Source organism: Bos indicus x Bos taurus, chromosome 11 (genome assembly GCF_003369695.1).
Source record: "Bos indicus x Bos taurus breed Angus x Brahman F1 hybrid chromosome 11, Bos_hybrid_MaternalHap_v2.0, whole genome shotgun sequence".
NCBI classification, from domain to species: Eukaryota; Metazoa; Chordata; class Mammalia; order Artiodactyla; family Bovidae; genus Bos; species Bos indicus x Bos taurus.
In genome coordinates, this window is record NC_040086.1 from 2,104,138 (window position 1) to 2,131,414 (window position 27,277).

Sequence of the window (27,277 nt, forward strand, 5' to 3'; positions counted from 1 at the left end):
TACTCATGTTCTACTTATATCGGCCTTCTTCTCTGTTGATTTCTTTTTAGATCTTTTTTTAAATACATGTAGTTTACTTTTTAGCTGGGCTGGGTCTCCATCGCTGCACATGGACTCTCTCTCGCTGCAGCGAGCAGGGGCTACCCTTCCTTGCGGCGTGCAAGTCCCTGCAGTGACTTCTCTTGCTGCCGACCACAGGCTCTAGGCCCGTGGGCTTCAGTGGTTGCAGCACACAGGCTCAACAGTTGAGGCTCACAAGCTCTAGAGCTCAGCCTCAGTAGCTGTGGCACACGCCGTGGCATGTGGGTGCTTCCTGTGTCCTTTATATTGCCAAGTTGATTCTTAACGACTGGACCACTAGGGAGGCCTCTCTCTGTTGACTTTTGAGCATTCTTTGTATATCCTAGGTCTGAGTTCTTTGTCAGATCTGTAGTTTGCAAATCTTTTTTCCCAATTGGTTGCTTGTTCTTTCATACTTATAGCATCCTTTTGCAGAGCAGAAGCTTTTAAGCCCATTTCATCGATCTTTTTCTTTTCTTTTATTATGCGTTTGGTGGAATGTCTATGAAACTTTTACCAAGGTTATTGAATTAGCTTGGCATTCTTGGATAAGGCCCATTTAGTCATGGCAGATGGGCTTCCCTTGTGGCTCAGATGGTAAAGAATCCACCTGCAATGTGGGAGACCTAGGTTCGATCCCTGGGTTTGGAAGATCCCCTGGAGAAGGACATGGCAACCCACCCCAGTATTCTTGCCTGGAGAATTCCAAGGACAGAGAAGTCTGGTGGGCTACAGTCCACGGGGTCACAAAGAGTCAGACATGGCTAAAGAGGCTTAACACATACCCCCAGGAGGAGCTAAGCTTACTGGTTTGAGAATTTTCTTTTCTAAAATAAGAATTTAGAGTTATACATTTCCTTCCGAATGCTGTCTTAGCAGAGTCCCACAAATTTTGATATGTTATTTTTCATTTTCATTAAGTCAGCCTCCATGACACCCAAGGATCGTTGTTATAGTGGGAAGTCCAGCTCCTCACATGGCCTCCACTGTGGAGGGTGACCTTGTTACTACCCAGCAGGGAGGACAGTTCAGGCTCCCCACCTGCCCTTCTCTGACCCACCCTGCTCACCACCCTGACATGGGGGAAGGGCTGAGGCACTTCATTACAGGCTGGCAAGGGTGAAAATCCAGGCTTCCTACTCTGCCTGTGCTAGTGGGCATGGGACCACAACAGTTATTGTCTAAATTTTCTGTTTTGCAAGACTGTCCCTTTCCGGGTCCTTTGACTAAAGAGAGCAGGATTTTCTTGGGGCTTTTTGTGTCCGCACCGGTTGGCATTTCCAGTTGCCAGCTTTCTCAGCACCAAGAATGGATATATGAGAAAAAACAGCCCAGAGAATTCACTGCTGTATCACCTCATGGCTCTGCAGACCCCACGCCGGCCTGCCTGTTCATCTTTTTTCAGAGTCTTATGATTGCTTTGTGTAGGTTTTTAGTTGTACTTAGCAGGAGGAATAAAGACAAATGCTTCTCCATTTTTCTGGACGTAGAAGTCCTCTGGCTGCTTTTCAATTTTTCTGTTTCTCACTAATATGGACTAACTTGCTTATGCTCTGCCATGACGTCATTTTCCTCGTGTGTCTTGTGTTTGAGGGTTGTTGAGTTCTTGTACACTGGGTTTACAGTTTTCATCACGTTTAGAAAAGTCTTGGTCATTACGTCTTCAAATATTTTCTTTCTGTTCCCCCTTCCCTCTCCTCTACTTTGGGTCCAATTACACATATATTAAGCTGTTTGGATTTCTCCCAGAGAAATGGTCTTTCCTAATGGTCTTAAAAAAAAAAAAAAAAAATCTCACTAGACCTAAGATCTGCTGGCATATTTTAAAAAATAATTTTAATATTTTTTGGTTGCATCGGGCAGCATGCAGGATTTTCATTACTCAACCAAGAATCAAACCCTCTGCAGTAGAAGAGCAGAGTTTTAAATAGTGAACTGCCAGGGAAGTCCCACTGACTTTGTGCCTCTATTTTTTTCCTTCATACGTTTTTCAGGAAGCTATCTCAGCTCCTAGAGTGCTGAACATCCTCAATATGTACATTAATTTTCTTGGCAAGAATCTTGCCTTTGTTTGTTTCCAACAATGCTGGCAGCATGCAGGGATACACTGCAGACTCAGTTCTGCTGTGGGCGAAGTCGGGGGCTTCCCTTTTTGAGCAGTGCCCTTTCCTTTCTTGTAGATTCACACGCATGTGGCCGTGTTTTCTAAAAGGCCTAGAACATTAGTTTCTCCTCGTCCTCTTTGTGTTGGTCATTTTGGCGAATTACCAGAAGATGGAGGCACCAGCCCAAAAGCTAGTGCTGTTTTAAAATTCAGCAATCTTCTTTTCTGCAACGTTGACTCTGCCTTGTAGGGTATTTGTCATCTCAGACATTGCAGTTTACATTAGTAGAAGTTTGGTTTGAGTCTTTTTTTTAATCTTCCCTTTTTCTACTTAACTTTTGAAGTTACGAGTTCCCATGTCTCACTGTTTCCGTTCCATCTCTCTGGCTCATCCTTACATGGTGGGTCTCCTGACTGGGGGTTATGCTAGGTTCTCTTTAGCACATCCCCCCACCCCCACCCCCCACCCATGACACCCCCACCCCCCACCCATGACACTCACTCGCCATGTTCCATTTATATGGGCTGCTGTCCATGGGGTTGCACAGAGTCGGACACGACTGAAGTGACTTAGCATGCATGCATGCTGACCTGCATCTTCAAGCCAGACAAAAGCTGAAGCTCCAGACCCCCTTTAATACCCTGCTGCTGCTGCTGCTAAGTCGCTTCAGTCATGTCCAACTCTGTGAGACCCCATAGACAGACACATTAAATACAACCCACCCAAAACTGAGCTCACCATCCTCTCCCCAGACACATTGCTTCCCTGGAACCCGTGTCTTGGTGAATGGCACTGCCATCTACCAGGCCAGAGACCTAGGAGTCAGCCTTACACTTCTTTCCCCTTTAATCCCACCTCCTGTCATCATTGAGGGCTGTCAGTTCTGCCTTCTCAACATCTCAGAACTTTCACTATCTCTGCCGCACACCAAGCCACCACTGTTCTCGGCTGCATCACTCTTACCCAGACACCTTTCCTTGTTCAGGAGTGGCCTGAACAAGACTTCTCAAATGCAACCCACTCCCTCTGAGGACATTCCAGTGGCCTCCTATGAGATTAGATAAGGGTCAAACTCCTTCCTAGGGCAAATAAAGCCCGTGATGGCTCCTTGATTAAGTGCTGGGACTCTAGCCCAGACCCTCTCCTATGTCTCCATATGCCAGAGGCCTGGAAAGTAAGATTGTTTGTTTAATTAAACCACTTCTCCACTAGAATACCTGTTTTCTAATAATGGAGGTTATGCCTCCCACTACCCTGTGTGCAGCCCATATGAAGACAGGGCTGTAAAAAGATGTAAAAGGCTGCACTTGGGGTCAATATGACATCTTGAGTAAAACACTTCCGGCCTCAGGTTGCCCAGATGTGAAATGGGTACAAACATCCCTCCTCTCTTCACTGATCTTGCACAATCGGAAGGCTTGTCTTTGTCAACCAGCGCGCCATAATTTGGTCTCCACCGCGTTTTGCTCAAAGATCAGAGCAGGGCTGGTCCAGATGCAGGGCCTCAGGCGGGCCCAGGGCGCAAAATTTCAGGAAGCACCCACTTTCAGGTTCCTGCAAGCGCAGGGCGTCCCGAGAGCCAGTGCCTCCGGGAACGTAGCGCCGGGCGTATAGAGTCTGCGCCAGCAGGCCTGCAGAAGCAAGTAAGAGATCACCTACCCGTCAGCGCTGGCCCCGCCCCCTCCGCAACGTGCTTCCGGCATCGAACTAGACGCCCTGCTATTGGCCGTTGTCCCCGTGACGCCACGAGAGCGCGCCCGCCTCCGCTGACGTCTTATTTAGGGGAGCCCCTCGGCTCACCCCCTTGTTAGAACTCTAGGCTGGTAGCTGTCTCACGAGCTCAGTACCTGCGCTCAGGCGCCGGGTGGTCGTGGTCTCGGGCCCGCGAGTCCTATCCCGACAGCGCAGGGCTCCAGGTAGGTTAGATCTGGGCCGGATGGCGGGGCACGCTGGGCCTCAGCCTCCCTCCCGGCCTCCCGGGATGGGCAGGACTGAACGCTGCTGCCCCGCCTCTCCGAGCACTCTGGTGGGGTGGGCGGGCCTTTCTGAGCGCCCACTGAGCTAGGCATACAGGGAAACTGGGAGACCCACGCAGGGGCCCAGACGAGTGAATAGTAGCACGCGATCCCGGGCGCAAACCTTTGTCTCGCAGGCTTATGACGCCCCAGGTCCCAGCCTTTTTGCTTAAGGACCCTTTTACGGAGCTGGATTGAGCTCAGGCACTGTGGCTCACTGATTCCCACAGAAGCAGCGGGGCCACTTTCTGGTACCTTGGCTGGTGACTTCACCTTAAGCCTCAACGCCCCTTCTGTGAAATGAGGCTCTCTGCCTGGAGGGATTGCTATAGAACGAAATGAGAACCTGCAAGGGTCTGTCGCGTGGGAAGGTCAGCCTGTGGTTATCTGGGAGAGCAGGTGACAAGCCCTCTCCCCGAGGCAGTAGCCAGCAGATCAAATTTCCCGGAGCATGGCTGAAGGCTTGCAGGGCGTCCCTGAGCCTCCCGATCTCCTGTTGGAGGTTCCTATTTCTCATCAATACCCCTGGGCTAAAGTGTCCCGTGCTTAACACCCCGAGGACACGAGGACACGTTAACCCAAATCAAGAACTCCAGTGTCACCTGGACCTGGATTCAAGTCCCAGCAGTTTACTGTAGATTTTTTATCTGTGAAATGAGACCAACAGACCCTGCCTTCCACAGTTGTCAGGAGAATTAAATCAGACATTGCAGGTAAAGCACTTAAGGTAAGACCTGGCATTCAGTGGGATGGGTTTAATCTTAGTGTGTGAAGTATCTGAGTGCTAACACTGTAGCTTGAACAGCCCTTGCCCGTGGCATGGTTGGTGCTTGTGTAAGGTAGGAGGGTAGGAGGTTTTAAACTCCTGGTTTTCTGGCTAAACTCATCAGCCAGCACAGTGAGCAATCAGAACAAGTGACCTGGATCTAATCAGTCTCGAACTTATCAAGGCAGACCGAATCATCAGAGAACCAGGAGTCTGGGATTACCTCCAAGTGCCTGAGCATAATGCATGCTAAGTCTCTTCAGTTGTATCTGACTCTTTGTGACCCCATGGGCTGTAGCCCACCAGGCTCCTCTGTCCATAGGATTCTCCAGGCAAGAATACTGGAGTGGGTTGCCATGCCTTCCTCCAGGAGATCTTGGTGACTCAGGTATTGAACCCATGTCTCTTTCTTCCCCTGCATTTGCAGACAGGTTCTTTACCGGGTCACCACCATGCCATGTCCCCCTCCAGGGTATTTTCCTGACCCAGGGATTGAACCCGTGTCTCCTACATTCCCTGCATTGGCAGGCAGGTTCTTTACCGGGTTACCACCTGGGAAGCCCAGGCATAAAGGGCTGCTTTTGAAAGCAAGGAGCCATGAAGAGGAGGGACTTTGGGAACAGAGGCCAGACTTAGAAACAAAAAAAGAAGAGAACAGGTTTTGTCTTTGAGTGGAGCCTAGAACTCAAGATGGGACCTGAGCCTTGTTGATACTTTCTCAGTGATTTGAGGAGGGATGGCACCTCCTCCTGAGATGGATAATCACCAAGCTTTCCCAAGTAGAGCAGCTTTCCCTGCTCCGACATTCCTTCTTTCAGCTGAGACTAGCTGAGAGCCTGCTGTGTGGCAGGCACAGTACTAGGCATCACGCACCCAGTAGTGAAAGAGATAGTCATGGCCCAGGGACCCAGAGAGGAGAGGGCCCCTGTCAGGCTTGGCCCCTGAACTCTGCCTGCAGCCTCTCCCCAGGCAGCCTGTACTCTCCCCCATGCATGCGTGCTTATTTGCTCAGTCATATCCAACTCATTGCGACCCCATGGACTGTAGCCTGCCAGGCTCCTCTAGCCATGGGATTTCCCAGGCAAGAATACTGAAGCGGGTTGCCATTTCCTACTCTAGGGGATTTTCCTGACTCAGGAATCAAACCTGTGTCTCTTGCGTCTCCTGCATTGGCAGGCGGATTCTTTACCATAGCACCATCTGGGAAGCCCAAATAGGAGGGTAACAGGATCAAATTGACATTAAAAAAAAATTGCTTCTGTCAGCTTGTCTTTGAGTGGAGCCTGTTTCACCTGCGGTCTCTTGCTCATGGTGGGCCCCCCTTTAATGAATTCCTAGACCTATTCATTTTAGCCTAGCCCACACTTCCTCAAGAAACTCGACAAAGGCAGGGCCCTCAATCTTCCCAGCTGCTGCTGCTAAGTCGCTTCAGTCGTGTCCGACTCTGTGCGACCCCATAGACGGCAGCCCACCAGGCTCCCCTATCCCTGGGGTTCTCCAGGCAAGAACACTGGAATGGGTTGCCATTTCCTTTGCTAATACGTGAAAGTGAAGTTGCTCAGTCGTGTCTGACTCTAGCTACCCCATGGACTGCAGCCTACCAGGCTTCTCTGTCCATGGGATTTTCCAGGCAAAAGTACTGGAGTGGGGTGCCATTGCCTTTTCCGCAGTCTTCCCAGAAGTGGTCTCAATTGCTGAATCCTACTTGACCACATCAGTTGCTAACATCAGCCTTCCCTGTAGGCAGGACGGCAGGTCTGAGCACGTCTGACCTGCATGGTTTGCCTCAGTGGTGCCAGGTACAGCCTAAGCTGTGAGGGGCACTGGGTGAAGGAAGACTGGAATCCTGGGGACCTGGCTTAGTGGCTGGCATGCAGGAGTTGCCTCTCTAGAAGTGTTTCATTGTTGTTGATCAGTTGCTAAGTCGTGCCTGACTCTCTGAGACCCCATGAACTGCAGCATGCCAGGCTTCCTGGTCCTTCACTGTCTCAGCGTTTCATTACAGGCCCAGAATTGAGCAAAACATGACCAATACATGGTGAGCAATACACGGTGAAATAACTTAAAATCTGGACCACTTCCCATGCCGTGTGCCGGGAAAAGCTGATGGGGCGAAAAGCCTTGGGCTGCAGCTCGAGGAGCTTTGGGAGCCCCAGCGATGGTCTCAGGCCCTCTATCCTCAGGACCTACTTTCTCCCCATAGGAGCTGATGCTGGGGTCCAGTGGCAGGAGGTTGCTCACGACTGTGCTGCAGGCACAGAGGTGGCCCTTTCAGCCCTCCAGAGACATGAGATTGGTGCAGTTCCAGGCACCCCACCTAGCGGGACCCCACCTGGGCCTGGAGTCAGGGAATGGCGGGGGTGTCATCGACCTCAACGCCTTTGAGCCCACACTGCCCAAGACGATGGTGGAGTTCCTGGAGCAGGGAGAAGCCACTCTGTCAGTGGTGAGAAGGTAAGTCAGCAGGCAGCACGACCCTGCCTTAGCTGCCCCGTTCTCCCTCGCTCCTCACCACCCCGTCCCCGCCCTGGGAAACAGTACCAGGGTAATTCTTTTGCAAAGGATCAGGGTAATGCAGGCTTCCTCTCTCTTAGCAAAGAGCCTTAGGAGTCTTGTGTGTCAATAGCCTCAGTTTACAGGGGCCCCAGGGAGGATGACTGGCCTTCCCAAGGCCACATACTTGGTGAGGGGGCAGGATTCTACTCTGCCCCACTGCCTTCCCGAGGGGGCTAAGGCCTGCTTGCTGGAGGGGTTGGGACCTGGGGCCCTAAGAGGACTGAAAAGATGTTCTTAAAGACAGTTCTTGGGTTTGAGTTGGATTAGGTAGGTGCCTCCCTGAACCCAGGAGCCCTATGGGATCTGGTCTAAAGATGCTGACACACAGGAAATTAAAAACTAAGTTAAAAAGCTAAAAACACTCTGAGATGTCATTTTCGCCTGTTAAGCTTATATAAATACGGATGTTTGACAGCACACAGTGTTGGTAACAGTATTTTCCCCCTACTTTCATATTCTTGCAAGATTAGAAACTCCTTCCCTGTCCTTTATTAGAGAATTGGGTGTATCTACTGTGCAGTAATATACAACTGTACAAAAAAGAGGAAGCTAGTAGACTTTATATGGTAAGATCTCTAAAATACATATTTTTTAAAAGATGTATATAACATGCTGTCATTGGCGTAAAAAAGATGGGAGAAGAGTATACACAGAGTGACTGTGAAGATCCATACAGGACACAGCACTTGTCTATGGGGAGGGAGTGGGGTGACTAGGAGAAGGGGTGGAAGACAGAGCTTTCCCTTACCCCCATTTGCACCCTTTGAATTCACTTACATGGAAATTATTATGTATTTCTGTATTATGTTGTTATTTAGTCGCTAAGTAGTATCAGACTTTTTGCGACCCCACAGACTGTAGCTCACCAGGCCCCTCTGTCCATGGGATTTTCAGGCAAGAATACCGGAGTGGGTTGCCATTTCCTTCTCCAGGGGATCTTCCCAACCCAGGGATTGAACCCTCGTCTCCTGCATTGGCAGGTGGATTCTTTACCACTGAGGCACCTGCGAAAGCCCGTATTACCTCATGGGGGATCGGAAATCGACACTGGATGAGCATAAGCAGTGCTCTCATATCAAGGGGCAATAGCTGGGTTTGATTTTCAGTGCTGACTCTGATGGTTGATCTAGAAAGTATGTTTTAAAAGGCAAAGCGTGGTAGCAGCTGCAGGATCTCCCCAGAAAACCCCTCTCTCCTGTTCTGGTCTTTGCAGAGCACTGGCCACCCAGTTGCCAGTCCTCCCACGGTCAGAGGTGACGTTCCTGGCCCCAGTCACTCGGCCAGACAAGGTGGTGTGCGTGGGCATGAACTATGCGGACCACTGCAGAGAACAGAACGTGCCTGTGCCCAAGGAGCCCATCATCTTCAGCAAGTTCGCCAGCGCGATTGTGGGGCCCTATGACAACATCATCCTTCCGCCTGAGAGCCAGGTGGGTGCCCGCCCTCCAGTCCCCCACCCCGAGTCCCTGGGGCCATCACAGGTGCTCAGCGTCCAGCCTGAGGGAACCACCTGATGCTCAGTAGCGCATTAAACAGAAACTCCAGGGTGTTATACAGTGATAAGACAGCTCCTGGGGGAGAAAAAGACATTAATTGTTTTCCTGTTTGATTATAAAAGTAATATACTTGCTTTATAGAAAATAAAATGTGTAAAGAAATTATAAATTTCATAATTTTCAAAATTACATAAATACATAAAGAAATGAAAAGCTACACATGTCCCCACTGTGCCGGGCTTGCAACATTTGTTTTACTATATATCTTCCCAGAATTTTTTTTCCTTTTGAACTTGTGTTTTGGGGGAATAGCCAATTAACCATGTTGTGATGGTTTCAGGTGAGCAGCAGAGGGACTCAGCCGTACACATACACGTGTCCATTCTCCTGCAAACGCCCCTCCCATCCAGGCTCACATGACATTGGGCAGAGTTCCCTGTGCTGTACAAAAGGTCTGACCTTGGTGGTTATCCATCTTAAATACAGCAGTGTGTACATGTTCATCCCGAACTCCCTAACCATCCCTTCCCCCCGTCCCAGCAACCGTCAGTTCATTCTAGCCAGTGAGTCTCTGTTTTGTAATTAAGTTCATTTGTATCACTTCCCTTTATTATTCCACACATAATCCCTAGGGTTTTTCTGTTTCTGTCTCTTTATACTGTGCATATGCCTACCATTTACTTAAGTTCCCCATCAAGGACATTTTTCATGCCATTAAATATTCTCCCCAATGGTTTTTAGGTCACTGCTTAGTTTTCTCTTGTGCCAGTGGCGATAATTCATTCAATAGTCCTCATACTGCTAAATAGGTTGTTTCCAGTTTTTAGCTTTTATAATGTTGCAGTGAATATCATTATAGAAGAGACTTTGCACATCCATCAATGTGTGATTATTTCCTTTAAATTAACTCTTAGAATGTGAGTGTCTTTGTCAGAGTATAGGCAGGGTTTCAAAAATTAGCCAGAGTGACCTTCGGCTGCAAAAGCAGTTTACATATCCACCAGCAGTGTATGTACCCATACTAGTACTTTTAAATTTTTAGTTTAGAAATACTTTGAAAATTATAGAAAAGTTGGGGGAAAAACACGCAGCGACTGCCCAGAGTCTTGACCTGGAGTCACCACGTGCATTTTGCCGTCTTTGCTTTTCTCTCTCTGCCTCCCCGCCCTGCTTTCCCACTTCTCTGCTGCTTTCCTTCCCTCCTGCCCCACAGGCACACACACACTGTTTAAAGGGGGGTTAGTAGAAAGAACTTTACAAAGTAAATTGTAGACGTTGAGCCGGTTCACTCATAATTGCAAGTCATGTAGCAGAGCAGTCCTGCCCCTGGTTTCCTTACCCTCCTGCTCTCCACCCAGGCGCCCCTTCCCAGTAAAGTCTGTTGCTTTGTCAGCAAAAAAGAAAGTTCACTCATAGAAACTTCAGCATACGTCTCCTGGGAATAAGGACAGTGTCCTACATGACCACAATACCATTACCACAGCTAAGAAAGTTAATATTAACCATAGCTAATACATAGTCCAACTGGGAATATTACCCGTTGCCTCCAAAGGCGACTTTTAACTTGGGTCCCGTTTTGATTTTTGGAGTTGGTCCAGGGTCAGTCAGGGTCACACATTGTTTTTGGTTGTGTCTCTTAGTGCCTTTTGTCTAGAACAGGGATTCACAGACTTTTTCTCAGAGGGCCAGTTAATAGTGAGTGCTCGGCTCTGCGCGCCCAGCAGTGTCTGTAGTGGCAGCTCAGCTTGGCCGCTGCTGTGTGGAAGCAGCCCGGCTGGTCCGTGGAGGAACATGGCTGTGTCCAGGAAAACGTCATTTACAGGAACAGAGACAGCAGACAAGCAAGGATTTGGCCTGTGGGCCTCAGCTTGCTGACCCCTGATCTCAGCAGTTTTTCTCCCTACCCTTTTTTACCTTTCATGACAGACTTTTTGAAGAAATCAGGCACATTGTCTCATAGCGTGTCTCACACTCTGGATTTGTCTGGTCAGTTCATCATGATTAGATTCAGGTTAAACATTTTTGTAGAGTTCTACACAGCTTAATCTGTTCAGGCTGCTGTAACAAAATACTGTAGAATGGGTGACTTATAAAACAACACTTGAGTTCTTGAAATTCTGGAGGCTGGGAAGTCCAAGATCAGGGCACCAACAGATTATGTGCCTGGTGAGGGCCCCCTTTCTGTCCACAGGTGAGTGTCTCTTCACCGTGTCTTGGGTTATGGAAGTGAGCTCTCTAACACCGCTTTCCTCATGGGGGCTCTGCCCTCGTCACCTAAGCACCTCTCGTGCCCTCACACCTCATGCCCTCACACTGGGGTTTAGGTTTCAGTCTGAGAGCGGGGGATGGGGCAGGACAACCGACATTGCTGAGGCAGCAGGCGCGTGCTTGCATCACGTCCAGTGTTGGGTGGTCCTGAAGTTTGATCGCCTAGTTTCCTTGATGCTCACGTGACCTCTCCATGGTAAGGTGCCTTTCACTGTGGTAACTGGTAAACAGTCTGCAGAAGAGTCACTGAAGCCACATGACTATCTTATTTGCCCCACAAGTTCTCTTCCAGGGATCATCTGGTCACCCTTCCCTGAATCCATTACTGCAGTAAGGGTTAGAAAAAGGTGACTTTTTCTTTCTGTCATGCCTTCTACTTTTATTAGCTGGTATTCTGTGGAGAAACACTGCTTGGCTCTTTGTTTTACCCCTGTCCCGTTATCACTGTAAATTCCTGACTTTTACTTTTATCCAATATGTCATAGTCCATAGTCCATCATGGACATTCTTTCTGATACTCAGAGGATCTGTTTGGTCAGGGGGCAGCTTTCGGATGGCCCCCACCCACAGCACTTTCTGAGCACTTCCTTCCTACGGCGAAGCAGTTCCAGGCTTATCTCGTACTCTCATCACCGACATGGACTTGGCCGTTTCCCAAGGAATCCAGTTCTTTTTTGTGTTCACGGTTGTTACTATTAGAAAAGTCAGTTTGCATGGCTGACTTGTATCTACTAGATATTTGCGCTTTGCTGATTATGGAACGGGCTGAGCATGTTTTCCTTTTTGTGGCCCTGTGTATTTATTTTTGTAAACTGCTTATTCAACCTTTGGCCCACATTTATTTTGGCATGTTGATCTTATTTGAGTGAGTTAGTGCATTAAAGCACTTAGAATAGTGTCTGGCAAACAAGTAGAGTTCGCTATTGTTACTCGGTATTTATCCTTTTTTGGAAGTATCAAGAGTGATTTTGGTAAACCCCCCACCCCCACCAGATTGCTCTTCTGCAGTCACTGGAGCCACTCTGCCTGCCTGCAGCGGTGCTGCCTCCACTGCCCCGAGGCTACGGTCCACACGCAACACCTCCCCTGCGGGCCCTCCCCTAGGGTTGTGGTCTTCCACACACGGCCCGGCAGCCACCCCACCGTTCAGAGGCCTGGCCCCGTGGCAGGAGCCCCTTAGCGGAATAACGGGGCCCGGAGCCAGGCAGCTTACTGCCCCTTTCCTGCCCTACAGGAGGTGGACTGGGAAGTGGAGCTGGCCGTGGTCATCGGAAAGAGAGGCAAGTACATCAAGGTGAGGGAGAGAGGGCCGGCTATCCTGGCACTGCGAAGTGGTTGGCATCTACCCGCTCCTGACACTGCCTTGTCCCTCACCCACCACCACCTCTGGCTACCTCCAGCCACTAACTTGGGATCAAGGCTTTGAGACCCTTTGTGATAGGGCTTGGTGTCACCATGAGCTAACCTCCAATCTGGCCAAATCCCCTGCCCCCAACAGGCTACAGATGCCATGGCCCATGTGGCTGGCTTCACTGTGGCACACGACGTGAGTGCCCGTGACTGGCAGATGGGACGCAATGGAAAGCAGTGGTTGCTGGGGAAAACCTTTGACACCTTCTGCCCTCTGGGCCCTGCCTTGGTGACCAAGGACAGCGTGGCAGGTAGGTCTCTGACGGCCCGCTGGGCAGCTCCTCTCCTTCCTCCTGCATAGATACGTCAGTGAAGCCACTTTCCAGTAGGGGAGTGAGGGGCGTGGCCCGCCGAGGGCCCGTCCCCAGCTGCCCTTTCGTTGACGGTTGGATTAGAGCAGATCTCTCCACCGGCCTCCCTCCCCGTCCCCACTGTAGAGGCCTACAGCAGCAGAGGCGGTGACTGCACTCAGGACGTGAATTACAGGGGAGGGCTCTCTCCTGACGGCTGGGTCAGGCTTCCTCTGGCTGCCACCATCTGGGAGAGTCCTTACGTTGGAAGGAAGCAGAGATGGCCTTGGAGGATCACAGAGAACAGCTGTTCCTGAGCCCCCGGCCCTTTTAGTGAAGGAGATGGGAGCTAACCCCCAGGGCCTCACCCAGCCACCGTGTAGCCTGGTGGCAGCAGCTACAAGCAGTAAGGGCACAGTGGGAGCCTGGAGAAAAGACGGGGGTGAAGAGGACAGCACAGCCCCGGGCAGGAGTTGTCTGTGTAATTCAGCCTCACGGCGCCCTGGGCAGTCAGTCATCAGTGAAAGTACACTGTGCTCCTGGGGGCGCGCTTGTGAATGTGTGAAACACCAGGAAGTTAAGACGAAAGTGCTGGTTACCCAGGACACATTTACAGGTCAGCCGTCAGGTGCAGGAGTCTTCACTACTGCTCAGGCTGTTACCCTGTGGCTTTATATCACCCAGTCAGCCTCTGCTGCAGATAGAATCTGTTTTTTAAGGCAAAACCCAGCCACTGTTCTCAGCCCCTGAAGTCTGGAACACCCCCTCATTAACCCACCCAGTGACCACTGGTGGGCGCTCTGCTGGGTGGTGGGCACAGGGAGGCCTGGGCAGGCCAGAGTCCACACAGACTCCAGGGTGGGGAGCCCAGCAGACAAGCCTCTGCCTGGCAAGTTACAAGGCCACCCTGTGCTTTCGTTTCCTGGTTGTCAGGAGGGGGTTGGGGGTCGGAAGGGAGAATCCCAAATATGTCATTTTTGCGTTTCAGACCCACACAACCTAAAGATCTGCTGCCGAGTAAATGGGGAAGTGATGCAGAGCAGCAATACCAACCAGATGGTGTTTAAGACAGAAGAGCTGATAACCTGGGTCTCCCAGTAAGTGGGGTGGAGCCTGGCCCCAACCACCACCTGGGGGCTTTACCCCCCATGCCAGGCTGTGGCACCCCAGCCCCTGACCTCACCTGGCCCTTCTGCCTCTAGGTTCGTTACTCTTTACCCAGGGGACATCATCCTGACCGGGACGCCCCCAGGTGTGGGTGTGTTCAGGAAGCCTCCTGTCTTCCTCAAGGTAGGTTGGCTGAGTGAGGAAAGGCAGAGGCCTGGTGGCGTTGGCTCAGACTATGTGCAGACATGTGCACGCCACACCTCAGGCCTGACAGCCTCATGGCCCACTCTGTTGCAGAAAGGCGATGAAGTCCAGTGTGAGATTGAAGAACTGGGTGTCATCATCAACAAGGTGGTGTGATGCCTTCTGCTGCAAGCAGAAGGGGCATTTGTTCCCACGGAGCCCAACATGGCGAGAGGCCCGGTGCCAGCCCCTTCGAGGCTTCTCTTCAGGTAGAGGGGGAGGAGATGGTGCTCACCTCCTCAATAAACTTCTTTTTGTCTTCCTTTAGGATGTGTTTCCAGGAGTGAGAGGGCATTCCCACCCAGTGGGGAAGGAGAGCAGATACATACACATGATCACACCAGAGAAACAGTGCTGAGCCTGGGCACAGGGGACTCATCCAGTCCTCTAGTTTATTGCAGCAAAGGATGCAGAAAGCAAGACATAGTCAAACCGCAAAAATTTGACAGTCCAGCTAATAAGTCTTCTGCCTCAGGGCAGGGCTGCGGTCCAGGGCTGAAAAGTCTCGACATGGGCTCCTCCCCACAGTTCTAGCTACAGATGAACTGCCGGATGAACTGTCCCAGCTTTTCCTGGCTATCCCGGCTGGCGAAGGCAGGGGACAGGTGGAGCATGGGGCCTGTGGGGCCGGGCGTCTGCTGCAGCACCTGAGCCGCAGAGAAGGGCTCTGAGTGCTCACATGGGCGCTGGGCCCCTCCCCTGGAAAACTGACCCCCTAAGCCTTAGTGTCTGAGGTCAAATGCTGCCTCTCAAACATCCTGATACCCCACCTGGGAGCAGGATGAGCCAGTGGTCAGGGAGACAGAGGAGCAGGAAAACTGTCCTACCTTCCCCAGCTACTGTCTGCATGCCTGCTCTTGGGAAACCCTGGGTAAATCCCCGAGTGGGTACAGCCAGCTCCGCTCAGCAGCTCTGTCAGGGTATGGGGGTGGGAGGCAGGGGGACAGGAGGATGGAGAGACCGGCCCCTCTCACCCCCAAGTCTCTGAAGGTCCAGATGGCACTGATGGCAAGATTTGGGTCCGCACACTCTGGATGAAAGAGAAGTGAAGGCTGTAGGTGGCGACAGTCCCCTGGCACAGCTTCTCTTCTCTTTAAAGAGGGAACAACCCAAGGAGAGGACTCAAGCTGGACCCAAAGGTCTCTACACTGCAGCCAGTACTCCTGACCTTGGGCTTTTACTGCCCACTAGGGGGCAGCAGCCAGCAGCCGACCTCCCCCTGCCTCCCGGGGCCTGGGCTGGCTGCTGGGACTCACCGAAGAGCCCTTCCTCCTGGGCTGTGGCCCGTAAGAACTGGAACAACTGCTCCGTGTAGCCGGACTCTGTGAGGGAGAGAGTCTGAGACCTGGGCCCCACGCAGGCAGAGCTCACCCCGCACCGTATTCGGCCTCTCCTTAGGATGGCACGGTGTGCGGGCCTCACCCGTATCTGGGAGCCGTCCTCGGTGGAGGAAGGCGGCAGCCTGCGCAAAAGCCTTCAGCACTGGGCTGAGCAGGCGGCAGAGGAAGAGAAAGAAGTCGGGGCAGCGCGACTGCTGGCTGAGCTGGAAGGGGACAGGCCAGGGTGAGGGCGGCTCCCACCGCCTCCCCCGCCCCCTCCCCAGCGGCGCCCCACACACCCTGAAGTAGCGGCCCTCCGCCTCCTCGAAGTCGTCGCTGTCGCTGTCGGTGAAGTCCCCGCTCAGTTTCCACAGCAGTCTCGCACTCAAACGCTGCCTCCCTGTGTCACAGGCTGGCTGGGAGCCCCGGGTCTGAGGGCCGGGAGAGCCACGGGGCCCTGTCAGGCTGGCCAAGGGCCAGTCTCGAGGCCCCCCAACGGGGTACATGGCCATCCAGATGCCGGGAGGTGAAACCAGACGCAGACCTGGGGGGCCGAGGAGGATGCCCCAGGCCACGCCAGACGGTGACAGCTGCTGAGAGGACAGGAGCACCTACCACAGGGGCCACAGCCCCTGTGGACAAGAGATGTGGAGGGCAGGGGGTCTGCAGAAGCCCCCCGAGGTGCGCCTGTCAAGTTCTGCCAGTACAGGCACGCACGGGTCCAGTGCAGGCGTGGTGACCCCGAGGTGGAGTGTGGCGGCGGCAGGACCCAGGCGTCTATTCAGCTGGGGCTGGGGCTGCCCTCCCCCACCCCCACACAGGGCAGAGGAGCCGGGCTCCAGGCAGGGGCTTCTGTCTGCAGCCCCCTTCCTACCTCCTCAGCCACGAGGAGCCCACACTGGATGAGACGGTCCAGCACCTCCTGACAGTAGCAGTAGCAAGACTGGCAGGGCTGAGGGGCGACAGGCACCAGTGTGAGCTCAGGCAAGCCTGACCAGACCTGCTGCCACAGGGCTGGGGCAGGCAGGGAGGCACAGGACTGAGTGGGCTGCGGAGGAGGCCTGACCTGCAGCAGCAGCAGGTCCTGTGGCAGCAAGTGTAGCAGCAGCAGGATCTGGCAGTACAGCTCCTTCTGGCTCAGCAGCTCGACGCCCTGCAGTTCCCAGGGGCCCTCGGGCGGCACCCTGCCTGCCAGCAGCCCTCGCACAGCACAGGCTGGGGGAGGAGGCGGCGGACATGAGGAGGCGTGCCGTGCCCCTCACCCCTACGTGTTCCACCCACCGCAAGCCCTGGGGACTCACCACCCACAGCCTCGCTCAGGAAAGTGGGCAGCAGCTCGGCGCTCAGGCGTGCCAGGGACGTGAGGCCTGGGCCAGGGCGCGGAACCACCAGCAAGTCCCCCTGCTGGATGCGCAGCAGGGCCACGTGTGGCCGCAGCAGGCTCAGCGTGTGCTGCACCAGGCACCGCAGCTGCCCCGAGAAGCCCACGTCAAAGCCACGCAGCAGCGTCTCCTCTGTCAGCCAGGAGAACTCCCCCAGGAGCTGCGACAGGAACACGCCCTGGGTGGGCAGAGGGGGATGAGCCAAGGGCCGGGGCTCCTCCCTTGGGCCCTTAGCACCCCGGGCCCTACCTTCTGGTGCTTGAACAGCAGCAGCGTTGCCATGATGGCCGTGCTCATCACCGCGGAGCTCGCCACGCTGGCTGGAGCCAGAGGTCGGGGATGCTGGTCAGGGCCGAGGCCCAGCAGCCCCGTCCCTGTCACTGGGCAAGTCTTCCCAGCCAAGAACACACCTCCCTGCCAGCAGCCACACACACACTCCCACACAACTCCACCCTGGGAAGGGCACAGCAGGCCTGGTCCCTGCATGCCACTCTCCCTGGTGGAGAATTGACATCAAGTATATGCTGCAACCCAGGCTGGGAGCTCCGAGACCCTCCCTGCCTCCTGTAGGCCTGTGCTGTGCTTAGTCGCTCAGTCGTGTCTCTTTGCAACCCCATGGTGCTACCCACCAACCCACAGTCTCTGCCACGGCAGAGACACTCGGGAAGATGGTAACTATGCTGTTAAAAGCCCCCTCTGTTCCAGGTACCTGTTAAGCCCGTGACATACATTATTCAGTTCAGCCAATGTCACCTCAAAGTGCAGTGGGCCGGGCAGCTGCTTGCTTATGTGCTCTGACCTAGTGGCTCATGTTCCCCCTGGCTGCCCCCTCCTCAGGGGCAAAGACAGGGACAGGCTCCACTCTTCATGTGCCCCAAGTGGGCCCACAGGAGGGGGCAGGTGCAGAAACCCACCTGGAACGGAGGGCCCTGACCCACTGGCCAACTTGGAGAACACAATGCTCAGGAGCCTCCCCCAGAGGCCAGACCGAGGGCCCCTCACCATTCAGGACGTGCCAGCTCAGCCTCCTGACCAACAGCTGGTCCTCCTCCCTGAGGGCCAGAAGGGGTCCGGTCACAGGTGTCCACTCCTGCTCCTTCTCAGTGTCGGGGACAGCCGTACTAGAATAGAGACACAGGCCACAGGATGAGGGGACCAAGCGTACAGACAACCACGGGGCACCCAGAGCTTTCCAAATACAAAGGTGAGGATGTTTCCCGTCCCTGGAAGAGCGGGCCCGTGTACCCTTAGTGCTTTCCAGGCTGGTGTGCCATAACCCACACCCAACTTACAGGCGGGGTGGGGGGCACCTGGATGGTTTGAGATGACAAAGATTAGCTGGTGAGGGAAGGCTGGGGCTGCTGATGTGTCTGTGGTCAGGAGAGGAGGGGGCGCCAGCTCACAAGCCGGGGTCTGAGAGCTGCCTTCCTTGCCCAAAACCCTCATACTCCTCTGCCCTTACCACTGGCCCAGCACGATGGGCTGCAGCAGCTGCTCCAGGGTCTGCCTGCTGCCCCAGCAGCTTCTGGCATCGATGATGTATTCCTGCCCAGGACAAGGCTGTCAGGTGGTCTGCCCTGGCCCACCTGGAAGCCTACATACAGCCCATCTGAAGTATGCCAGGCCGTCCTTGCAGTGGCCTGAGGGCCAGGCTGCCAGAAGCCCTAGAACGGACCACAAGTATGCCCAGCCTTGCCCAACAGGGCCCACACCTGCAGGGAGAAGGGCTGGGCCAGATTCACACGGACACAGACTCGGCGGCCACAGCCCCAGCGTCGCAGGCTCCGCAGAACAGCCAGAGCACCTGTCCACAGCCCCAGCGGGGCCAAGGCCTGCAGGGAGGAGGAAGGCACTGAGGGAGCCGGCTTGCCTGGGGGGCATGCTTTCTGCTCTACTTCATCTTAGGCTCAACCTGGCACATGACCATGACCTCTCCAGGCTTGTTCTCGTCTGTGAAACAGGAGAAATCCTTCCCTAGCAAGGTCTTTTGGGAATGAAATGAGAAGATGACTGTTACAGCCTTGGTGGGTGCCACAGGATAATGACCATAGGGGTGGAATTGCTTTGCACTCCCCCCTGAACCCCAGCCCCGAGGGGCCTCAGTCACAGGATACAAAACTGTGCCTCCTCTCTGGAGATGGTATCCACTTGGGGACCCAGGGCAGGAAGGTCTTACGTGGCATGTATCATGGGGTGCCTCTGGAACCAGGTCATAGGTGACAGCCACCGGCACAAGCAGAGTGTCTGGGACGATGCCTGCCTGGACCCCCTGCACCACCAGGCCCAGCCAGGACAGGCCCAGGGCTGACAGCCGAGGCCCCCGAACCCCAGGGGGCTCCTCCAGGAAGATGAGCAGGGGCTGCCTGCTGGCCAGCAGCTGCTCCACAGTCTGCAAGTGGGTGGAGGGAGGCAGGTGTCAAAACCAGAACAGCTAAGGCCCCTGTTCCCTTTCCTGGCCCCATAAACCACCACTGGGGGCACAGCACTCACCGCATGGACCACAGCCCTTGCAAGAACCCCCTCAGGGCTGTCCGGGGAGAGGTTGGCCTCTGGGGGCAGAAAAAGCCCCCCAAGTTTCTTCAGCAGAGCTCTGTGGGGCACAGGGCAGAGGAGGTAAGGTGCTCAGGAGATGGGACCAAGCAGGAGGCTAGTGAGAGCCGTGGCCCCCTCAGGGCCAGCCTGGGTCCTGCCTCAACACCCTGAGGCCAGGCATGGCCCTAGAGCCCACAGCTGACCCTCCATCTGAGCCCCACAGGCTGGGCTGCACAATATGCTGAGAGCAGAGGGGCCAGGAAGAGACCCTCTGGGGAGCTGATGCTGGCAACACCACCTCCCTCCCCCACACCTCTCTCCCAGTCTGGGGACCTCGCCGCTGTACATCCAAAGGCACAAGCCTTTTACCTGAGGAGGGGGGAACAGGTGCGGGGGTCCCAAGCCACACGGAGCACGCCCACGCCCTGGGAGAGCAGCACAAAGGGCAGCAGGATGCCATCCAGGACTGACTTGTGGGTAGAGAGGAAGACGAGCGGCGAGCCCTGCTCCAGGGAGAGCCAGAGGGAAGTGCCAAGCCACACCCCCGCCCTGAAGATGCAGGCAGCCGAAACCTAGCGCCTCCAGACCCAGGGCAGTCCCAGAGGGAGGGAGGGTTCGGCTGAGCAGGCTTTCTGAGCACATTTCCCAAAAGCGGAGGAGCTCTGTCAACAACTTTTAAGGTAATGCATTGACGTAATGGTTGTTAAGACATGATGAAAAGCCGTTAGAGGAAGCCTCTAGGGAGCAGGACCGTGAGACACGAAGACAAGGTCGTCAAAGAGCAGTGCATTTTTCCCACCCAGCTGACAGGGCTGGTCCCGACTTAGGGCTTGGCCTAGCCTCTGCTCCTGTCCCCACCATCCCACCCCATCCCCATTCCAGTGAAGGCGGGCCTTACTGCCTGGGAGGCCTTCTGGACCATCTTCATCTGGCCCCTGTACAGCTGCACGTTCAGGAAGAGGCAGTTCAGGAACCGCAGCAGTGCCCAGCTAAACAGCCTGCAGAGCAGTGCCCAGTCTGAGGTATGGGCCGCCCAGAACTCCTCTAAAGCAGGCACTACTACTGTCCTCATTTTACAGAAAAGGAAAGTGAGGTTCAGACTGGTTGCAGAAGCTGCTGGGTAGGAGAGAAAGCTAAGAAGTGGGGGTGCTGGGACTGGAAGGTGGGCCTGACAGCAGAGCCCACACCTGCAAGGTGCTGATACTCCCCTAGGAAGACGTCATGGGCCACTGCCTCAGAGCACGTCTGTGCCCCCATGCATCCCAAAGGAGATCAGAGAACTGAGACTCTCTCCAGGCATAACCAGCCTTGTCTTTGCAAACTGCTGAGGCAAGTGGACTAAAAGGGAGGGGTTAGTGATGTAAGAAGGAGAGGGGACAACGAAGGGGCAAAGTCTGGGGAGGGGACGTCCAGAGCCTGATGAGAGGACTGGCTTTAAGCGGGAGAGAGGCATAGATGCAGGCAGCATGGAGACACGGAGGACACGTGGCATGTCCTCATCAGATGGCTCCTGTTTCTCCATGAGGTGTGATCAGGACACAGCGCGTGAGTCAGAGAAGCAGCAGTCCAGATCAGAGCCTTGGAGAGCGCGCTGTGCTCCTCTGAGACTCACACTTAAAAAGGAAGCAGATCTACCCACTGTGCGTCTCTCCAGTGACATTCGGCTGCTTCGATGCAGAGAAGGCAGGTGGCTAGGTTTAAACACAACTGGGTTGTGCCCAGTGACTCCCTCCCAAGGACACTTCTGTCACCCGGGGCCCTGGAATCTAAGCTAGGCCTGGAGGGCAGGAAAGACAGGAGGTGGGCTGATGGCTGGTGTAAGGTGCTCAGGTCAAGGAACTGGAAGTCGTGACAAAGCCAAAGAATGGTCACGTGGAAGGCTGGTCACAGGTCACCAACAACCCCTACTTCCTGTTCCTGTTCACTTGACCCTTCAGCACTTTCAGGACGGCTGAGCCTCGCATGTGCTGCCCTGTACCCTTTTCCCTCAGTGACTCACTCCTCCCTGGCTCTAAGTATCGCCTATGTGCTAAAGATCTGCAAATACACATTCCTGGTCTCAACCTGTTTTCTGTGCTCCGAATTCATATATTAATATATAAGCAGCTGCCTCTGTCTCCACCACTATGTCAGGTGTCAGAAAACTTTTATGTCCAAAACACCTTTTGTGGGCCAAACTCACTCCCCCCAAGCCTGCCTCCTCCCCTCCAACCACACCGCCAGGCGCTCAGCCAGATGCCCAGCCCACCTGCAGCGCCCCCTTTCCCTCCACTGGCCCCATTCCAACCCTCCTCTACATCAGTGAGTCCTGTTAATTTCACTTTGGTTTCTCCATCCATTTTCCCAAGTTCTACTGCCATCCCCACCCCCCATCATCTCACCTAGACTAACAAACCAGCCTCCCCAGAGGACCTGTTCTCTATTCTTGACCTCAATTAACCTTGCTGTCACTCTCTGTCTAAAACCTTTCCATTGGTTTTCATTGCACTTAGAAATCAAATCCAAACATCTTGTATACCGCTCTGCATATCTGCTCCCTTCTACTTCTCGATTTTGTTTCCAACAACTCACTCCCTCACTTGCCAGCTTCCAACCACATCAGCTTCTTGAACAAACCTGGCCTTTTCCTGCAGCCACAGCTCATGCTGTTCCCTCTGGGAGAACTGCTCCCTGACATCCTCACTTCCCTGAGGCTGGCTCAATTCCCCCTTCTGTCCCTGGCTTACAGGTCTCTTCCCCGCCTTCAGGTTTTCTCAGTCCTAGCCCTTGTTCTGTCCTTCTTGCAAGCATGTGCCACCTCCACTTCCCCAGAGGCTTGCTGCATCTGCATCTAAGAGGAGCTGCACCCTGTGCAGGACACGTGTGGAAGGAAGCAGGTGGTGACAGTGGCGGGTATGTGTGAGTGAGTGGGCAGGCCTACAGATGGGGACCCCGGTCTCCTCTCTCCACCGGAGCCTGACCTGGGGGAAGGTGGAGGGGCAGAGGAGGCACTGAAGTCCAGGTCACAACCAGGCATTCCTGAGATGATCCCCCTAAGCCCCCACCCTCTCAGGACAGATACACACAGGCCAGCAGTGGTGAGAACACCGACTGGAATCTGGGAGCTGGCTCAGATCAAAGCCCCTCCCCCTTCCCCAACTGGTCCCCTGAAGGAGCCAGCTGTGTTCAAAATTCTTAGTGTCCAGATCAGGGCTCTCCCAGGCTGTCTGGTAAATACACCACTCAGCTCCCCCAGGAGGGGAGTCTAGTCTTTCCCCAAGCCCAGCCAATGCTCTCTCCCTAAGGGCAGAGGCCCCAGCTCAGGGCGCCCTTCAGCAGAGTTACCTGAGCAGGAAGGGGCGGGGCGGGGCCTGGATGTGGCCCAAGATGCGCTGTACCTCTTTCCTCACGTGGCTGGGCACCTGGCCTTCCCCAGCCCCTCCCGGGGCCCTCCCTGAGATGACATTCTGCACCCTGTGGTGGAGGGCAAGGGAGGTGGTGGTTGCAGTATAGGGCTGAAGCAGACCTAAGGTCACTTCCCTCAGCCCCGTAGTCCCCAGGGCACAGCCTCCAGCCTTCACCCTCCATCTTTAAAAAAGGGTCCCTGACCAAGCTAACACTCTTGAAACCAGTCCTTTCAACCAGCCCCGCCTAGAGCCTTTATCATCCCTTTAAGGATCCCAGAAATACCAACCAGATCCCAGTCCCTGCCTCCTCACCCAGTGCTTTCCATGATCTTCTGTGAGGCATCCTGGCAGGGTGGTATGTGCTGCTCCAGTGACCACAAGAAATAGCAGAGCCTCCGAACCAGCCAGCCCCGAAACCTGGGCACAGCCCCCAGAACAGGGGGTAGATGTCTCAGAGGCCCCCACCCCAACTAGGGCCCACAGAGGGTATTCCATTAGGAAGGGATCACATCCTAGTCCCGTGGACTGGGAACACCTGAGCTTGGCTTATGGAGCAGGAAGAGGAAGCACCTGCCCACCTGTGGCCCATTCCTATCCCCTCTCCCCAGGGAACAGGGTACAGGTTCGGGGCTTGAAAGCTCACAAAAGGAGCTGAGGGAAACTCCAAGCCTGCCTGTCCCCACCTGTGGGTCTGGAGCAGAGGGCACAGTCCATTCTTGTCCCATCAAAAGAAGAAAATGATAACACAAAGCAGGGCCCCAGCAGCCCTGTACCCAAGGGCCCTGCGCACCACCCGGCACCACCCCCAGCTCTGACTACCTGGTGTTCTCCTCCTTCACCAGGATCACATTGCAGAAGCCGAGGTCCATTATGCTTCTGTGGAAGAGGGACTCCTGCCGGAAAGGGGTAGAGAGCATGTGCTTGGGGGCGGCCTTTGCAAACCGGCAAAGGAAAGCTCCTGCTCTGTCTTCTGCAGTCCTTCCCTGATGGGCTCTACAGTCTACCGAGAGATGGATTATAGCACTGCAGTTCCCAAAAGATGTCTGACCTCAGATCCTGAAGTTCACTTAGGAGAGAGGGCTCCATGGTCAAAAGGAAAGGGCTGCATCCTCTACAGAATTACCCTCTTGGAGAGTAGCATATCATCTCTGAGAAGTTCTCTCACCAACAGCAGGGAACATGTAGCCTGGATCTCCACAAGAACCCTGAGTCCCACCAGCCCCAGCACGGACCTACAAAGGCCTCAGGCATGTGCCGAGTGCTCGCTGACTCTGAGTGGACAGTGTCTCCAGGCCCTCCACTCTGAGTGCAGGCATGCTCAGACCCCAGCCCTCTGGCCTCTCAGATCCCTCTGTACCTCCCCACCCAACTCTCCCAGGCCTGGGAGCCAGAAGCCAGGAGCAGGCCCAAACCACCAACCAACAAGCACTAGTGCACCCACTCCCCTGAGACAACAGGCTAGGGAAGGGCTGGGCTTGAAGACATGAAGGAAACTGCTTCCCGGGGCTGCGGCAGCTGTGGCTCCCAGAACCAAGCTTCCCAAGGTAGGGCCTGGCTTGACCGTCACTCACCCAGCTCTTAGGGGTACAGGTCTGGCAGCAGCGACCCACAAAGGGGCGGTATTTCCCCAAGAATGGGGTGACAGCCTCCAGCTTCATCCCAAAGCCTGAGGACCACAGGCTGGTCTGGAAAAGGGCCACAGGGAGAGATGAGGGGACTCAAAAGTCCTTGACAGAGGGAGGTGGGCTCCAGGAGTGAGGGGCACAGGACGGGAGGCAGGAGGGTAGAGGGTGTTCTGGGAATGGGAATGCTACCTCCTGACCATCCTGGCTGCTTTTCTTCTGGGTTTGGAGTCTGGCTTCCGCCATGGTGTTCATGGGGGTCTACAGCATCTGGGAACCAGCCACCTCTGCGCCCCTCCTCTCTCTCCAGAAGAACCTGACCTGGGAAGAGGAAACAGGATGGAGGAGGTACTGGAATCTGGGCCACAACCAGAGGTTACTGGAGTGACCCCCACGCCCCCACCCCAAAACAGACAGACAACATGCAAGCCAGCAGTCATTTGATCCAGGGCTGGAATCTGGGGGCTGGCTCAGATCAAAGCCTTTCCCCTCAATACCCAACCGATCCCACCAAGGAGCCAACTATCCTCAAAAGATTTCACAGTGTCCAGATCAGGGCTACCTCAGGCTAGCACTCAGAAAATGGGTTGTCTCATCGTCGATATCCACTCTGCCTTCTCACAGCACAGATGGGGCTGTATTAGTGACTCTGACACTTTCTGTGCACTAGGAAGGAACAAGCCTGGACTGGCAGGAAGGAGGCATTAGGCTGCCAAATAGGAACAGGACCACTGTCCCGAGGCCACCAGGGCCTGCTCAGCACCAGAAGACAGCCCCTTTCCCCTCAATCATTACAAGAATGAGGGCTGAGGGTACTGGATGGGTGATCGTTCTCTGGGTCAGAACTCAAAGAAATGCCACACAGACCTGTCCCCAAGGAATGGTCTTCTGGTTGGGGATAAGACACTTTTCCACAACTGGTATCCTCTCACACAGCACTCTCTATGGAAGATCCCACTTGGTATTGCCTCGGCCTCCTCCTTTCTACCACAGTATAACATCCATCTTCCATAAGACAGCACCAAACCCCTCCTAGTCCAGAAACGGGGCCCTAAAAACCCTTCTCCCCTGATCTCTCTCCATGTCCCTGATGGATAGGCTGATCCAATTATTGCTACCATCTCTACCCTCACTACACAGTTCCTACTCCTACCTGGGAATGCATTCTCCCTTCCCATCACCTCCCCAAATTCTAAGTCCACGGCTCTAAGTCCATGATGCTTCTGCATCACCTTCCAGGTTTTTCCTCCCTTCCTTGGTTCCCCCAGCCCAAGCCTGCCAGGAAAGAAGCCTCCTCCAGAGTTAGCCCATATCATCTGAAAGTATCCTGAAGGCAAGAGCTACAATGCACTCATCTTCGTATGCCCAGCCTTCTGCCCTGCCCAGAGGGGGGACCCAGGAGATGCTAGTTAACTGACTGTAACTTCGTCTCCCAGAATTCCTCTGCATCTCTCCTCTTCTCCTCAGTTAGCAGTTTAGAACCACAAGACCAAGTGGTACCAGGATCACAATTCCCCAGTGAACAGCTCTGCTAGACTCATCTGGAACGTACCTCCTCCTTTGAAAATGTTCTCCCAGCCCAATTCACTAACACTTGGCACAGGAAGTCCCCAAGACCAGGCTCCAGTCTGTGGAGTCCTGCCTGCTTGGCAAGGAGGGTGTCTTCTCCCCAGCTTCAGAACACCCCCACTCTCCAACCTAAACCCCCTAGATCTGGGCTAATGCTACAGGGACAGAGGAAGGGAAGGATATGTTAAGGCAAGGCAAGGGATAACTCCCAGTCACCAACCAAGTCAGCTACTCAGCTCACACAATCCAGGGCTCAGTTTGGGGATAGATCTTTCTAGCACCCCAGCCCCCCAAATGGGGACTTCTCTGTCAGTCTGCAACTCCCCGCCTGGACACCCCTCCCCGCAGGACCCCAACAGCAGAGGCGGCAAACTGGCCACTAGAGGGCCAAATGCAGTTCACAGATGTACTTTCTTTGGCCCTGCAGTCTTCTACAACTTGGCGGATTAACCTCAACATTTAAAACTAGAGAGCTTGTCAATCATAAATCAATTAAAAATAAATAAACACTTTTTAAAAGCCAGAGAGCTTGTTACTTTAAAACAACAGCAACAAAACAAAGAAAGAAAGAAAACAAAACAAAACAAAACCCGCGTCTCCAGCGGCTGTTGTTAAAAAAAAAAAAAAAAACACAAACCAGCGACCTGGCGTCTCTGGCACGCACCCCACAGGGCCTCGGCTGGCCAGAGCCCAGCGCCACTGTCCCCATGCCCCTCGCCCGGCCGCACGCGCCCTCCCGTCCACCACCACCTCAGGCACACCTGACGCCCGGCCCCTGTGCGCATCTGAGTTTGCGTCCCTGATCAAAAAATCTCATCCAAACCCGTTCCCCTGCCTGGTATGCCTGTTCCCTACAAAGAACATGCTGAACATGACCTCTTCACCCTGCATCCCGCACCTGGAGTTGGAGGAGAAGGGACTCAACTCAGCCCCTCACAGACCCACAGCGAGCGTCCCCCGAGCTGCCCTTAGACGGAAGGAAGGGGTCCTGCCACACTGGTTCTGCGTCCAGGGTGACGAGAAGCGGAGGACCACACTTAGCTAGGCTCTCTGAGGGGCTGCCCTTTAGACCACGTACCCCACAGTGGGCGCACAGGGCCGGCCCCCTGTCCAACCCTCACCAATCCCCAGAAAGGCCTTCCGGGTTGGCA

The 27,277-nt window shown here is 54.3% G+C and overlaps 2 protein-coding genes across 3 annotated transcripts; one reads left to right on the forward strand and one right to left on the reverse strand.

The window, feature by feature from the left end:
- Window positions 1–3,909: 3,909 nt before the first annotated feature.
- LOC113900915 (fumarylacetoacetate hydrolase domain-containing protein 2) lies at window positions 3,910–14,583 on the forward strand. 2 transcript variants are annotated; one of them, XM_027554556.1, is made up of 8 exons: window positions 3,910–4,081; window positions 7,150–7,400; window positions 8,716–8,932; window positions 12,501–12,560; window positions 12,765–12,927; window positions 13,955–14,063; window positions 14,169–14,256; window positions 14,371–14,583. In XM_027554556.1, the coding sequence occupies exons 2-8, from the start codon at window positions 7,156–7,158 to the stop codon at window positions 14,431–14,433; spliced, it is 945 nt and encodes a 314-aa protein (XP_027410357.1). In that variant the 5' UTR covers window positions 3,910–4,081; window positions 7,150–7,155; the 3' UTR covers window positions 14,434–14,583. The 2 variants fall into 2 exon arrangements, with proteins under 2 accessions (XP_027410357.1, XP_027410360.1); XM_027554559.1 differs by lacking the exon at window positions 3,910–4,081 and adding an exon at window positions 4,864–4,907.
- An 88-nt stretch (window positions 14,584–14,671) lies between these two features.
- Window positions 14,672–25,046, reverse strand: GPAT2 (glycerol-3-phosphate acyltransferase 2, mitochondrial). The gene is made up of 21 exons (XM_027554560.1): window positions 24,750–25,046; window positions 24,507–24,620; window positions 23,755–23,828; window positions 23,248–23,352; window positions 22,874–23,002; window positions 20,448–20,547; window positions 19,919–20,052; window positions 19,508–19,607; window positions 19,194–19,406; window positions 18,730–18,849; window positions 18,480–18,562; window positions 18,020–18,138; window positions 17,267–17,337; window positions 16,937–17,195; window positions 16,702–16,850; window positions 16,510–16,587; window positions 15,935–16,066; window positions 15,739–15,859; window positions 15,573–15,638; window positions 15,291–15,346; window positions 14,672–14,963 (listed from the first exon to the last, which is right to left on the reverse strand). The coding sequence occupies exons 1-21, from the start codon at window positions 24,810–24,812 to the stop codon at window positions 14,847–14,849; spliced, it is 2,403 nt and encodes an 800-aa protein (XP_027410361.1). The 5' UTR covers window positions 24,813–25,046; the 3' UTR covers window positions 14,672–14,846.
- Window positions 25,047–27,277: the final 2,231 nt, after the last annotated feature.

Bases quoted from the DNA above. Each gene is read 5' to 3' on its own strand.
- LOC113900915 (XM_027554556.1), top strand. From the start codon at position 7,156: ATGCTGGGGTCCAGTGGCAGGAGGTTGCTCACGACTGTGCTGCAGGCA. The intron at 8,933-12,500 runs GTGGGTGCCCGC...CCTGCCCTACAG, and splicing joins TCCTTCCGCCTGAGAGCCAG to GAGGTGGACTGGGAAGTGGA. The intron at 14,064-14,168 runs GTAAGTGGGGTG...TTCTGCCTCTAG, and splicing joins CTGATAACCTGGGTCTCCCA to GTTCGTTACTCTTTACCCAG.
- GPAT2 (XM_027554560.1), bottom strand. From the start codon at position 24,812: ATGAACACCATGGCGGAAGCCAGACTCCAAACCCAGAAGAAAAGCAGC. The intron at 23,829-24,506 runs GTGAGTGACGGT...CCTTTCCGGCAG, and splicing joins CCTGTACCCCTAAGAGCTGG to GAGTCCCTCTTCCACAGAAG. The intron at 17,338-18,019 runs GTGAGGGGCCCT...CTCTGGCTCCAG, and splicing joins GAGCTGGCACGTCCTGAATG to CCAGCGTGGCGAGCTCCGCG.